Source organism: Cicer arietinum, chromosome 3 (assembly GCF_000331145.2).
Source record: "Cicer arietinum cultivar CDC Frontier isolate Library 1 chromosome 3, Cicar.CDCFrontier_v2.0, whole genome shotgun sequence".
NCBI lineage: Eukaryota > Viridiplantae > Streptophyta > Magnoliopsida > Fabales > Fabaceae > Cicer > Cicer arietinum.
Window position 1 is genome coordinate 39,698,172 of NC_021162.2, and position 14,452 is coordinate 39,712,623.

The 14,452-nt window shown below is 30.4% G+C and overlaps 1 protein-coding gene and 1 long non-coding RNA gene across 7 annotated transcripts in view; one reads left to right on the plus strand and one right to left on the minus strand.

Moving 5' to 3' along the window:
* Positions 1–4,457: 4,457 nt before the first annotated feature.
* LOC101494949 (peptidyl serine alpha-galactosyltransferase-like) lies at positions 4,458–11,636 on the minus strand. 6 transcript variants are annotated; one of them, XM_004488891.4, is made up of 9 exons: positions 10,595–10,751; positions 9,537–9,680; positions 9,105–9,275; positions 8,685–8,928; positions 8,336–8,536; positions 6,948–7,423; positions 5,764–5,928; positions 5,389–5,632; positions 4,458–5,257 (listed from the first exon to the last, which is right to left on the minus strand). In XM_004488891.4, the coding sequence occupies exons 3-9, from the start codon at positions 9,176–9,178 to the stop codon at positions 4,652–4,654; spliced, it is 2,010 nt and encodes a 669-aa protein (XP_004488948.1). In that variant the 5' UTR covers positions 9,179–9,275; positions 9,537–9,680; positions 10,595–10,751; the 3' UTR covers positions 4,458–4,651. The 6 variants fall into 6 exon arrangements, with proteins under 6 accessions (XP_004488948.1, XP_004488944.1, XP_073222642.1 ...); XM_004488887.4 differs by lacking the exons at positions 9,537–9,680; positions 10,595–10,751 and adding an exon at positions 11,181–11,636; XM_073366541.1 differs by lacking the exon at positions 9,537–9,680 and having other exon boundaries at positions 10,297–10,756.
* Positions 11,637–12,445: 809 nt separating this feature from the next.
* LOC140919568 (uncharacterized) overlaps positions 12,446–14,452 on the plus strand; it is a 4,206-nt gene continuing 2,199 nt past the window's right edge. Inside the window, exon 1 of the long non-coding RNA XR_012162249.1 lies at positions 12,446–12,613. This is a non-coding gene — a long non-coding RNA (uncharacterized lncRNA). The remainder of the gene's footprint in view (positions 12,614–14,452) is intronic.

Genomic DNA, 14,452 nt, shown 5'->3' on the forward strand with positions numbered 1-14,452 from the left:
TTAACAAGGATTACAAGAGAAACACCATTCTGTATGGTATGGTTTTCTCCAAAATCTTCAAATATTTTAATATTCCTTTGATGATAGAAACCTCTCACATTAAGATATCAAAAAATTTCTCCAAGAATATTTCAGACATGAAACAAATTCCTTTCATCCCACCCCCACCCAAAGCTACATTCACTCCACCTACCACTAAAAGAAAAAAGTCTGCTCGCACTTCTGCAATCAAAACCAATGTGGAACAACCCTCACATCAAGAACGTTCTCCCCTTTAACAAAATGTTAAAGAACATTCTCCACCTCCTACTATTCCACAAAATTTGAATCCACTCCTAGATCAGGTATCCCCTATAGTTCCTACATCTCAACATCTCACTACTCATATGTTACAAAGTGATATATGTCCTCCACTTCGAATACAATACAACTCTTTGTTGTCATCAGCTTTTTTGTCACCACAAAAAACAAATTCCTCCATTTTTGGAATAAGCTAATATCTGGTTTTTCCAAATTTAGACATTGTTGGTTCATCAGTGCCTCATCATTCCGCTCCTACAAACTCTATCCTCACATTAACACTTCATTTGCCACCTTATCCATGTTTTATACCACTGCAACTTCCTCCCACAATACTCCTTTATCCACTCCTATTGAGGATGATCAGCGCCCATTCAAAAGGACAAAAATGGAAAGGGAAACATCTAGGACCTACAAGGAAATCCCCAAAATATTTGTTGCTCTTCAGACTATCATTGCTACACAAACACATCAAGACAAAGAGCAAGCCATTTTGAGGGACTAGATGGCTAACCAACTTGCTCCAAAGCACGGTCTTGAACCTCCTATGCCTAATCCTCCTCCAACCTTTCTAGAAATGACACCATCGTCCTTATCTCCATCATCTGAGGGATCTTCCTCATTGCTGTCATTCTAGATTAGTTGATCTTTACTCTCTTATTCCTTTTTGCCATGACTAATGGGAGAAGTAATTCTTAGATTTTAAGATCAGAAGTCTTTTTTGTATGATTACTTCTGTATTTTTTTGTTTTTGAACCATACTGTATGATTAACACATTATTATATTAATGAAAATTATATGATTGGCTCAAATGATTAGCACATATTGAGGGTAGTTTTTCTAACTAAAAGCTCTCTATGATTATTATTATAATCAAAATTAAAATATGAATTAATATGTTTTTTCACCATCAAAAAGGGAGAGATTGTTCAGATAAAATCCCAAATTAATATTTTGATGATAATTAAACAATGGTTAATTAAGGCTTCTAATTATGATTCTAAGTGTTTTGGTATTTAACATGTGTATTTGAGTGTATTAATCAAAGGTAGGTACCAAACATTATAAAATAAATCATATTAAAATAAAGAAATCTAATTTAGAAAAACGAAGAACGTTCTTGACAGATTTCTGAAAAACAAAGAACATTCTCCACATCTATAAATTAACAAGAATGATCAGATTTTTAAAGAAAATATTAGATCCAGGAATTACAATCCGTTCCAGAATTTCACTAGAAATATACTAGGATCAATCCAATGCAATAACTTTAATCTTCTCAAAGAAATAACTATAACAACAACGTTCAAAACGTTTATAGAAAAATTATTATAATTAACATCAATAAAGTTTCTAAAAATTTATTCAACACAAAACTATCACAACATAAAATTTTAACCAAATAAAAATTGAGTTTGTAGTCAGTAACGATTTCTATTGATTAAAACATGATCTAGTCTTTATAACGACTTCAACCAGATGAAAATTAAATTTTGACATAGATAAACATTTTCTCTAATCAAAATAGGTTTCTACATCAATATCATAAGAAATCAAGAACACTTCTAAGAAAATAAATTGCATATCACAATTTTTCTTTTAAAACTAAAAAAGATTTCTTACACAATAATAATAATAATAATAATAATAATAATAATAATAATAATAATAATAATAATAATATCAAACACCATTTTTAAAATTATCCATCATAATAAAGACATTTACTAAAAATCAGTTTTAGATCAGTAACAACAATTACAACTTTACCATAAAAATTAATATTTTAATTTACAAACAGAAATTTTGTATCAAATATTATCATTTCAAAATCAAAGATTTTATCAAATTGAATTAGAGAAAGAAAGAAAAACTATTAATAGATTATATTAATAAGTCAAATCCAAAGATAGAGGTAGCATACTAAAATTTGAACGGAGTCGGAGCAAGTTTCTTGCACAACCATAGACCACCGGAATCGATTTTCCTTCATTCTTTCATCGTGGCTAAACTGATGTTTCTTTTCCCTATCTCGCAAACTATTTAGGATTCAATATTCCTTTTTTTTTTCCCAACTTATAGTAGCTATTAACTAGGGACTTATACATTTTTTTTCTTTTTTGTTAACCTTACATAATAACTAACTAAATATTTATATGACTTTTATCACTAACTAACGTTTGAGCGATTGACTAATCTAATATATCTTTATTATTTTTGTTTTCTAAAAATAGTTAAATTGTGTCATTATTATAAGCATTTTTTTCAAATACTTAGCAAAAATATTTAGTCAAATTAAATAAATCATGTCATACACATATATACTTTTCAAAAATAATAATTGAATGAAAAATATAATAATAACTACCACATTATAAATTATTGAAAAAATAAATAAAAATATATTTCACATATTACTAATAATAAAGAAAAATACGGGTCTTATAGAAGGTGAGGAAATAAATGATTAATTTTTATTTTTTAAATTAAGAAAGTTATAAAATATTTTTATAAATATTTTTTATTTTATTTTAGAAGAAATGATAAATTTCATTATAATTACATATTCAAATATGAGATAAAACGTCTGACCTAACAATATCAGCATTTATCAATTGAACTAAAATTTAAAGACAAAATATTTCTATAAATCAATATACAATTACAATATTATATAATTATTTATTATATTTTTTTTTATTTTTAAAATCTCAACTATATTATATAAAATAAAGATTTAGTTCTCCAAAATGTTCTCTTTCAGAAGTCTAACTCCAAACATATCCTAAAAGTTTATTTCTATACAGAAAAAACAAAAAACAAAAAACTTCTAAAGGATCCAAGTGTAGTAGCAAAAGTCCAAGTGTCAGTTTTAACGCCTGTAAAGTGAAATTATTGTTTAGGCAAATAAGTCTTACATCGGTAGATAACTCTAATCCCCTGAAGCAATAACTTTGTATAGGTATTTAATTCTCCACCTGCCTTTTCTTATACTCCCCCTGTCTCTTCTTACAAACACTATTAATTTTTCACGTATATTATAAAAGTGAGAGATGTAATTAATATGCGTATTTTATGTGTAATTATTACTATATTAGAAATACTAGCACATTAAAGATAAATAAATAAAATTAGGATAACAAGTTTTATTTGATTGATTAACATTCTTGTAAGTCCAGAAAATCATATAGGTTTCCTATGAATTTGATCCATATAAATTTTAAATATTCAAATAAAATGTGTTGAAAAGTATATCTTAAAAAGTATATTGTTATCACATTCTTACTATGTTATACATTATATATATATATATTAACTTTTTCCATTTCAGTAAATATTAGTATTAATAGGGGCAGATTCAAGAGAAAAAATATATATCTGATAATTTATATAAAAACTTATATTTACCAACATAAAATTTCTTAATAAGTGTTTATAATTAAAGCTGGAGGGAGTATCTTTTCTACGCAATAAAAATTGATTAAAATAAAAGAAAAAACTTGGGGGACAAAAACATAAGCGAGGATAATAAAATAGATGACAAAAATATAGATGAAGTCCATTTTAATTAAAATATAAGATAAATACGGAGTAAACAAAAATCTAACCCAAGTAAAAGCAATAGATTAGGCTATGGATTTGTAAAAATATAGATGAGGACCATTTGGCTTTATAGAAACCTAATGTGAGAGAGGTTACTTTTCCTCGAATCAATGTTTTGTCTCTCCCACCTAAGAAGACTATCAATCATACCAAACCAAAGGTGTTACTTTTTCTCTAACCAGGTGTTTACTTTAAAACACTTTATCTTCCTTTGAAATTTAAAATTTATACTTGAACAAAATATATTTCCTTTTTATAATGAATGATTCATTTGTAAATAAAAAAAATTATTCTTTCCAATTTACAATGTAACATTAATGATATTTTTTAATTATATTATTTAATTAATACTTCCTCCAGTTTTAAATATAAATAAAAATAGATTAAAAAGATAGATATATCTAACCAAAATTTTGAACCAGATACATCAATTTCTTACACTATTTTCAGTTCAATATTTTCTACTTTGCATAATAGTTATAGTGAATGGACAAATACCTAAGGATAATTTAGTAAAAAAATTATTCTCTCTTCCATTTAAACATTTGTCAAATAATCAATTGAATCACTCCTTGTAAAATAGATGAAGTAGCATCCTCTTCCAAGTTCCAATACACAGTTTCTATTATATTCAAGATTAAAATTAATTGAAATTTCAAAATGAATTAAAACAACAAAACAAATGAAAAAAATATTAAGCCAAATAAAAGAAGCAAACAAAATTACTAGAGGTACATCAAGACTAGGCTATGCAAGCCATGTCCCCATGTAACCTGGATACAAGCTTCTTCTCCTGACTCTATGGTGTTTCATTTTCATTCCTCTTCTTTTATGACCTGAATGAACCCAAAAAATAACTACCAAAAAACCTAATCCAGAAAACACACATAAAAATAATACCCAAAACCTGAAAGAACTAGGTATTCCCATTCTATCATTATGAGCATTTGCAAATTCCTCTGAATCATTTGCTAACATATGGTTGCCTTTTAAATCAAATTTCTTTGAGGTTATACTTTCTTTTGTAGTGTCTCCTTTTGATGTATGGCACCCTCTTCTCTCATGATGAAGATGCAGTGCTTCATTCAGTGTCTTGATACATTCTATACTGAGAAGGTTTTGCTGTAAACTCTTGTCATCGTCATGGTTAAGAGTTGATGGGTCTGGTGGTTCTGGAAACTTGACCCAGCATTTGTTGACTATGTCGACCTCTCGCCATTCGGCTTTGTCAAAACTCCAGTTCCCAATACTGAATCGCAATCCGTAGTGGAAAACTCTATATTTGATGCTAGGTTCAAAAACATATCCAGGGTATATCATTATCTCTCTGTTTATAGTATGCCTTAATTTCAACTGCATCAACATCATTAGAAGTTGTTTCAGTGAAATTTGTTCATATTATTAATTAAAGTGAAACCGGTGACCATTTTACAAATGAAATGGTTTGTATAGTGTAAAGTTACAAGAATTTGAAAACAAAATACCTCAGCGGCGCCAAACGAGTAACCATACATCTCACTAATCCAGCCAGATTCGTAAATGTCTCCTGTTATATTTCTGGAATAATGAGCTCGATCAGCTCGAACCTCCTCAGTTTTATGCAGCCAGAGTAAAGCGAATTTGTGCAGATCATCTATATGCATAATAATTACGCCACCAACCTTGTCACAAGCCTCAGGATGACTAGTATGCAATTTCGCAAGCTCATTGTCACAGCCAATAAGGTAACTGGTATGTAAAACAAATAAACAAAAAGTGAATCATCATAAGGCATATGTAAGTTAAAAACAATGTGTATGCATGCATACACCAAAATTAACAGATCTCACAAAGGTATAAATCAAATTCACCAGGCTTACTCATAGGGAGTTGAAACAGGTCTGCCCCTTGCAGCTTTGAATTCCCATGGCGTAATTGGGCCTCTCATTATCATATCAGCATCAAGAATCACTATGAATTCGGCATCAATATTTGCATGATTAAGCCAGTGGAGGACTGCAGCTGGTTTATTAATTGCCGGGTACCTGAAATAAAACAGAGAGAAATTCACTTTTTTGTTTAAAGTCTAAATAAACCATCCATATAAGAAAATTAAGGGCATGCCCATAAGTTGTTTTCAGCTTATTTTTACAAGCTCTCCAGGATAGAGATGAAAACCATTTATATCTTACATGAAAACAGTTTGACTTTATTTTATCATTTGTTATTGTTAGGAACACAAGAATTGGATTTCAAAGAATTAGAGGAAAAACACTTTTATTTAGAAAAGATAAGAAAGAATAGAGTCTCTACTGTATTCAACAAATTTTTACAATATTCAAGCATATCAAATCCAACTACATAACTCCCTATTTATACACAATAATTCTAACTAAACACAACCAACTCACTAACTACTAGTAACTGACTCTCCCAATCTATATCCTAACAATGATAGAAATAGCTTATAAATTAACACTTACCTCATAAGTGTTTATACTATAAGTGTTTAATTGTGCTATTTATCTAAACCGAGCCTAAAAGTGACCAGAATTCAGTAACTTAACGTGGTATTGTGGAGCAAGCTACTTTGAACCATTTAAACAAGAAAAACCAAACATAAGCTACAGATGAGTAATAGAACAAGCACACACTGGGATCAATTGATACCGAACATACAAAAAAATATTACAAAGAGAAATTCTCTCCCTTACCAAAAATTCGCTTTCATTGGTTTCCCAAATTAAAACAAACCTTAGTTATGACTCTCATTTTCATCTTTCAATAAACGATGTTTTCCGTGCTAATACGATCCTAATTGATGGACTCCATTCAGGAATCTATGGTTAGTTTGACCGTGAGAATGAACTCATTATCATGAAATCCTGTAAGCTAATTTTATTACTATGCTTAAAAAGTTAGTCCTTTACTGATTCAATGCTTGACTTCTTAACCAATAACGTTGAAAGCAAAGTTTCAAGTGTCACAAACTAAATGTCAGTCAAGAAATGACAAGTAACAAAGTAAACATAATACAATTGAGAATTGAAACACACATAATTACCAATCGCCGGTTAATGGATGTTGGCTCATAGAAGGAACGTAATGGGTGGGAGCCAAGTTATGGCCTTTGTATAGCTTTAAGTTCTCATCGGAGCAGCTGAGAAGTCTAGTGACATTTCCTGGCTGTCCACTTACATTGAAACTATGCATAAGTCCCACAGTCTGCCAATCAAAGTATGAGCTGCATTCGGTGGAAAAAACGGTATGAATTTTAGGATATGGCATGGCAGAATCACCATCGACATGTTCTTGAATTTTATCCTCCATCATTTCCAAAGTAGCAGGAGTCAAGTATTTTGGTTGAGTTAGCTTTGCAAAGGTTCCGCTTTTTAAAAAGTTCAAGTATTTAGACCATGGTGGTTTGGGGCAGCCATTTGCCGCATGATGTAACAGAAGACCTTCGTTTAAAATGTTAATGCACTCTATGCTCAAAAATAGTCCTCGTCGTAGATTGGGGTCAGTTACTAACAGATTCACCTGCCATAAGAAATTTCCCAATTTCATTATAATCTTGGAAAAACCTGATGCTTGAATAAATTCAAAGGTACAGGGATAGATGTAGAAGATTAGCACTCAAGATTGTTATTAGCAGCCAATTAAAAGAATAAATAGGAAATTAAGGGAATAAAGAGAACTCAATAGACAATTAACTTTAATGACCAGAAAGAAAAAATATAGATCATGCAATAGACCATTAAGGCCCTGTTTGTTTAAGCTTTTGAAAAAAGTTATTTGTTTTGTAATAGTTATATACAAGACTTTTTGATGTAAAATATAGTCATAATTCCACTTATGTTTCAAAAAATTATTCAAAGGAACTTCTCCAAATAATCAGAAATCTATATTATTCAGATTCTGATAACTTTCTAAGACATTAAAAAACAACCTATTTGATATTGATATGTGAAGGGATTTTGGTTAGAGGTAGAGTCTAGATCACTGAAAAGTTGTATTGGAGTTCACTTTTCTTCTGTATTTTACGATTTCATCTTAGTTATTGTATTTCACTTTTTATAACCATATCATAGGTACGAAAGATCTACCACCATTAAGAAGTGACTCATTTTCGTTGGGGAACCTATTAAGTACACCAGATGAGTTATCCCCTTCTTACCAAATTTTCCCGATGCGCAAGAACCAAGGATTGAACCCCTCACCACTTGCTTAAGATATCCAAGTCCGTTACCACTCTAATCAACCACATGTTGGTTTGGCTATTGTATTTCCGTAATAAAATGCTAGACTTTAGTAATATTTTTCAACAAAGTTCAATTTCACTTAAATAGATTTCCTTCAATTCTATGAAGTTCCAATACTAAGTCACAAAAAAAAGAACCCGTTTCTCTACCAAACACAATTTTCTTGCTATAAAGACACTGGTTTCCGTACCTCCCTGGGGTAAGGCGGTTGAGGAAAGAGCCGGCCACAGTTATAAACGATGTCATCCTCATCATGATCAGCCTTACTAAATGACCAATTCGCTACACTAAATGGCAAGCCATAGTGAAGAAGAATTGGCTCAGCACCTTCTCGGGGAGCGTAACCAGGGTATATCATTAAGTTATCATTGATCTTGTGTCGGAGCCCAACCTGTGAACCACAAAAGAACACCGATATGAAGTGATTAAAAAGAAGAAGGTAAAAAGAAAAACAATTAGTGAAAGTTTATTAGTTCAATAAATGGAAATGTAGCTATAACTCTTGAAATAAAAAAACCGTTTCGAGAGTGGAAACTCACTTCTGCAGCACCAAAAGAGTACCCATACATCTCACTGATCCATCCTTTCTCATATATGTCACCAGTTATGTTTGCTCCCCAGTGAGCCCTATCTGACCGAACTTCTTCTGTTTTCAAAAGCCACATGGGTGCCAAAGCTCGTAGGTCATCTATATGCATGGCTAAAAGTCCACCAACTTTGTCGCAGAGTTCAGGGTGTTTCGTGTGGAGTTGAGCCAAAAGATTGTCACAGCCTCTTAAATACCTGTAGAAGGAACATTTCTCATGTTTATTAAGCAAGTTTAATAAATTTGATCCAAAGCTGTAAAACAAAATTGCTCTAGATAAATAATAAAACACTTAGGCCTTCAAAGCTTCTTTAATACTATTGCTATTATAAGTTGCTCATTGCCAAAAATAGAAATAAGAAAAACAACATACCCATAATATGCTGCAACGGGTCTTCCTTTCTCTGCGCCAAGTTCCCAAGGTCTCATTGGGCCGCGGATTATCATGTCTGCATCCAGAATGATAACCCAGTCGACATTTTCTGCTTCTTTACTATGTTTGAGCCAATATACAACCCCAGCAGGTTTGTTTATAGCAGGGTACCTGCATAGTGGACATAATTTACATCTTATGCACCCTATCATGTTAAACAAGGATTTCACTTTTGTGATACGGTATTCATGTACGCATCTTATTATTCCAACATTTCAAATTCATAACACTCCAAAAAGTGTAATTGTAAAGATCACAACCACTTATACAATATTAAAAGTACTAGCAGGAATATCGTAATTGTTATAAAGGTGGAGCCAGAAAACTATTTAGGTTTTGTTTGGGAGTCTGGATGGGATGGTAATCCCTTACCATGTTTGGAAAATGAAGAAAGGCTTCTAACAAATCCACAAATGCTTTCCCTCTTTCAAACCTCTTAAACAAGGAGCAAGCTTATCATAATTCACCTCCACTTCCTTCCAAAATCCCCTCCCAAACAAAGCCTTAAAAAATGCGCTACATAAATTGTAGAGAAATACGACACAATATGCAACAGGTCATTCATTACTCAAAATGAAAACTTGATATCATTGTATAAAAAATATTTAGTAAAAGGCATCAGAAAATATCTTGCCAAACTTATATCTAATCAGACAAGAACAACAAAAAAGGCTTTCTTTCATACCAATTGAGGTGAATGCATCAAGCAGTGAAAGAAAGGTAAAGAGAGAGATATGACAGAAAATTAAGACAGTATAAATTGAGGAGTCAAAAAGACATGGTTGTAACTTTTTATCACTGCATAAATTTTAGCAGCCATAGTTGATTTCAGCACAAATCTAGAGATACTTTCATAGAATGGTTTAGCTATAACATACTCAGATCATTTCTAAACTTTAGTAATAAACATTTTAGTTCTGATAAAAAACTATGAATGATTTATACCTCAGATATAATTAACAATTTAATACTTTTGACTCTATAAGATTATTTCTAGTGTGGATAGATAAGATCTTAGGAATAGATTAGATAAATAAATATTGGATACTGGTAAAACATTTAATAATTAGAATAAAGATATTTTGGTACAATACACATCAATTAAATAATTTCTTAATCTATGGACAAATACCTTAATTATCAAACTCTGGTAAATGAGAAATACTAACATAACAACTAATATACTAAGATTTGTCTATTCAAAAAACAACATAGAACAATCACTAATGAGAACCAATGCAATGATTGCACATCCCAACTATTTTTGGATCAAAAATCCATTGAACCCCAAAACTTTCAACTAAGATCATTGTCGTAGTACGTGACTACATGGCTAAGCATTTTTTTACACCACTGGGAATCTTTTTAATTTTGCAACGACCAACGTTAGTAATTAATATTTTGTTGAGGGTGGGAATCAAACCTACTACCTCCTTATCACTCAATTCCCTAACTCCTCCCCTCCAGCAACCAAACCAGCCTTATATCCCCTTTACACCACTACGAATCTAATTTAGGAGCACCAGGTTGGCTCCAAAGTGCCACACGGTTAGGCCAAGAGACTTGGTTGATTCTCAACAAACCATAATCTATATCTATATCTATACTATATATAAATAGAATAATAAGTTTTGGAGTAACTTTTTTACTTCCAATTTTACCCTTCGAAAAATCTTGCAACTTTTTTTATTTTTATTATTATTATTATTATTATTATTATTATTATTATTATTATTATTATTATTATTATTATTATTATTATTGATAAAAGCTGACAATAATAATAATAATAATAAGGGATATAAGGTTAGTTTAGTGAGTAGTGGAAGAGATGAAAAGTTGAGTGATAACGTGGTCTAGAGTTTGATTCACACCACCGGCATAATTCTAACAAATTAACAATCAATGTACTAATCTTAGCTGTTTAAATAATAATAATAATAACAACAACAACAAGTAATACTCTAAACTCAAATCTAAAAGCAGATTCAACTAAGATTAAGACACTGATTTTACCAGTCACCAGTTAAGGGGTGTTTGCTCATTGAAGGAACCTCAAAAGTAGGAGCTAAATGCATCCCTCTATAATTCCTCTTCTGCTCTTCAGTACAACTAAGAAGACGAGTAAAGTGTCCAGGTTGCTTCACCTTTCTGAAACTATGCATCAATCCAACTGTTTGCCAATCGAAGTAGTTGTTACATTCCACTGAGAATAGTGTGTGGATCCTCCATGGTGCTCTCTGACTTGATTCCACAGTGAAATTAGCATGACCCAGTATCACTAAAAGCAACAAAAATGAGAATTTTTCCATCGTGGGTTGATTTAGAGCTTAGATATGAAATGGGTATTGTCTAATTTTGTGTGGAAGATCTGAATTTCTTGGATTTGAAGCCATACTATATTAAGAATAATAACCCAGGTGAGTTTGTGCGGAGGTGAAGTCAAACATTCGGTGAATATATTCATATTATAGATGCAAGTTTTGTTTTTATTTATCTATTATAAAAAAATAGACGCAAGTTGCTATTTTTTTTCCCCAATGAATCTTTAATAAAAACACAATAGAATGTTAACTCCAGTTGCTAGACAAATGTAAATTTTTTATAAGGGTTTAAATGAACCTTAAAGTTTCCTTAATTTTAATTGGGTACTATTCCTCACCTAAACTTTTAAAAGAAAAAAAAAACCACAAAAAGAATGTTGGTATTTTGGTTGATATTTTTAGGCAAATAAAGGTATTACAAATTAAAATATAGATTCTATATAAAAAAAAATTGGGTATTCTGTAAAAAAATATTTTACTAAACTAAGAAACAATATTTTATCTTTGATGAGTAAAACAAAACTTTTCCGCCGAATATATTTGATTGAGTTTTTTCATAAGAATTATATTCAACTAAATCTTTATTTTGAGCCACACGATGTTCGTTAATTTTATTTCTCCAATTTTGTGATACTAATCTCGATCATTTAGTACAAATTAAATAAAAGATTTTTAATTTATATTATTTAATCAATACATTCGTTATTTCACTTATTTTATTATGGCTTATAAGAAAATAATTGTTTTTCAAAGTCAAACAAACAATTTTGTTAAACAATTATAATCAAGCATACATTTTTTTTACAATATAATGAAATATAGCTATAATCTATTAAGTGTAAAATTTTGATTTTTGATTTTAAATGTATGTCACAATAATTAAATAATTGTAAGAGAAGAAGAACATGACGCACACCAAAACCAAACACACACATCATTCAGTCAAAAGAAAAAGAACATCAAAGAAACTTAGAGGGAGAAGAGAACAAGGGAGAGAGAGAAGGAGAAAATGACTTGGCATATTAAGAAGAAGAGAAAGAAAGAGTAGACATTTTTCTTGCTAGAAGTCAAGGAAGAAATTTTTTTGAGTATCATCATCTTCTTCATTCTTTTGAAAATCAAGAGGTGAGTTCTCTTCATCTATTTCTTTACATGCATATATGAGGTAGTGTTTACCATAAATTACGGATTTGGGTTTAAGGGTTTGAAAAGAAAAACAAAAAGGATGTTTTTTCCATTAGATTTAGGGATTTTGGAATAGATGATTGAAATAGGAATACATGTGAAACTCTATGGCTGAATTTGATAATAGAATTGAATAAAAATAAATTTATTTGATGACAAAAAAATATATTATCTTGATGTGTTTGAGATTAAAGACCTTACATTCTATTCTTGTGACAAATCATGTTGCATGGATTGATGTTGTTTTGATGTATTATGGGTCATTAATTCCTTACCAATTTGATTATTTGATGTATTAATTGCTTGTGTATTCATAATTTGTACTATTCGTGTTTACAAAAATTCATTAGAAAATTAATGTAATTGAAACGAGTATTGTCAACTGAAAATTTGCACGACATATGTGTAATATTTTGGGTATAACTGTTTTTCTAGACCTTATTTTGGAGTGATTGTCAATTTTCTAGAAACTAGACTTAATTATCTTCAATTTTACTACAAACTTTGTTGTATTTGATTGAGTATTGATGTTTCAAAATGAGTTACAAGTTAGACCAAAGTTGTTATCTCATTTTTGTGACCTTTGTGTATTATTTTGATAAACTGCACAAATTGGGGATTAATTTGAAAAATAATTTTTTTTTATCTATAAACAATTAATCATAAGCTTTCTAAAGAGTTCTCATTTAATTATTTCTGAAAGATATAAGCTCCTACCAGTAGATTTTGTAGTTAGATTCAATTTTGCATCATTTTAACCTAAACATAACGTTGTTTTGGGAAAATTTATTCTAATCACGTTCCTTGATTTTAATTTTTAAATTAGATGATTAGTTTGATGTGTATGTTGTCACATGATTAGCGATTTTTATATTATATTACTTAAAATCATTCTAATTTACAAGGTTAATTGTGTGATAGTTTTAATGCGTTCATTAATAGTTGAGGTTATCGTTTATGGGTAGTTAATATTTGATTATAAGGTTTATGAAAAAACATGTTATACCAAACATCCTTCTAACAATTTTGCTACCCACACCCCCCTTTTGCTACCCAAACCCCCAAATTTTTCATAAAAATGAAATATCCAAAATGCCCTTGTTTATTTTCCTTATTCTATAACATTTGTTTGTCTCTTCATCGCCATCATTAACCTCATAACTCACACATCACAACTCATTCATACCTCACCCATTATAACTCATACTCATTCAAAACTCACATCACTCATTATAACGTACACTTCATAAGTCTCATCTCTATATTGTGGTTAAAGTCACCCAACAAAATATGTTTACTGATATGCATTTAAGTTCTTTTTTTCTTTCTTCAAAATATGAGGATTTTATGTGAACTCAGACCACATTCTTTGTACGTAAACTTAAATCATATATGCTTACGTGGGCTACTGAATTCACGTACGTTATTCAATTTAAGAAATCACAGGTACTACGTTAATTGAGCTCATGTAGGTTGCGTGAATTCAGATCACGTAAATGTACATAAATTCAGTTCACGTATACATGATCTCAGTTCAGTATATGAGACTTACGTGAATTCAATTCATATGCAGTTGTGTGAACTGTTCATGTAAACGTTCGTGAATTCAGATCACGTAAATATTCGTGAATCCAGTTCACGTAAACGTTCATGATCTCAGTTCAATCCATATATTTTTAATTTTTTTATATGTTCTTATTGGATGCATATTGTAAGACCTATAATTTTAAAGTATACTTTATGTATTTTTGTGTATTTTGGATATTGGCTCGGAGACTT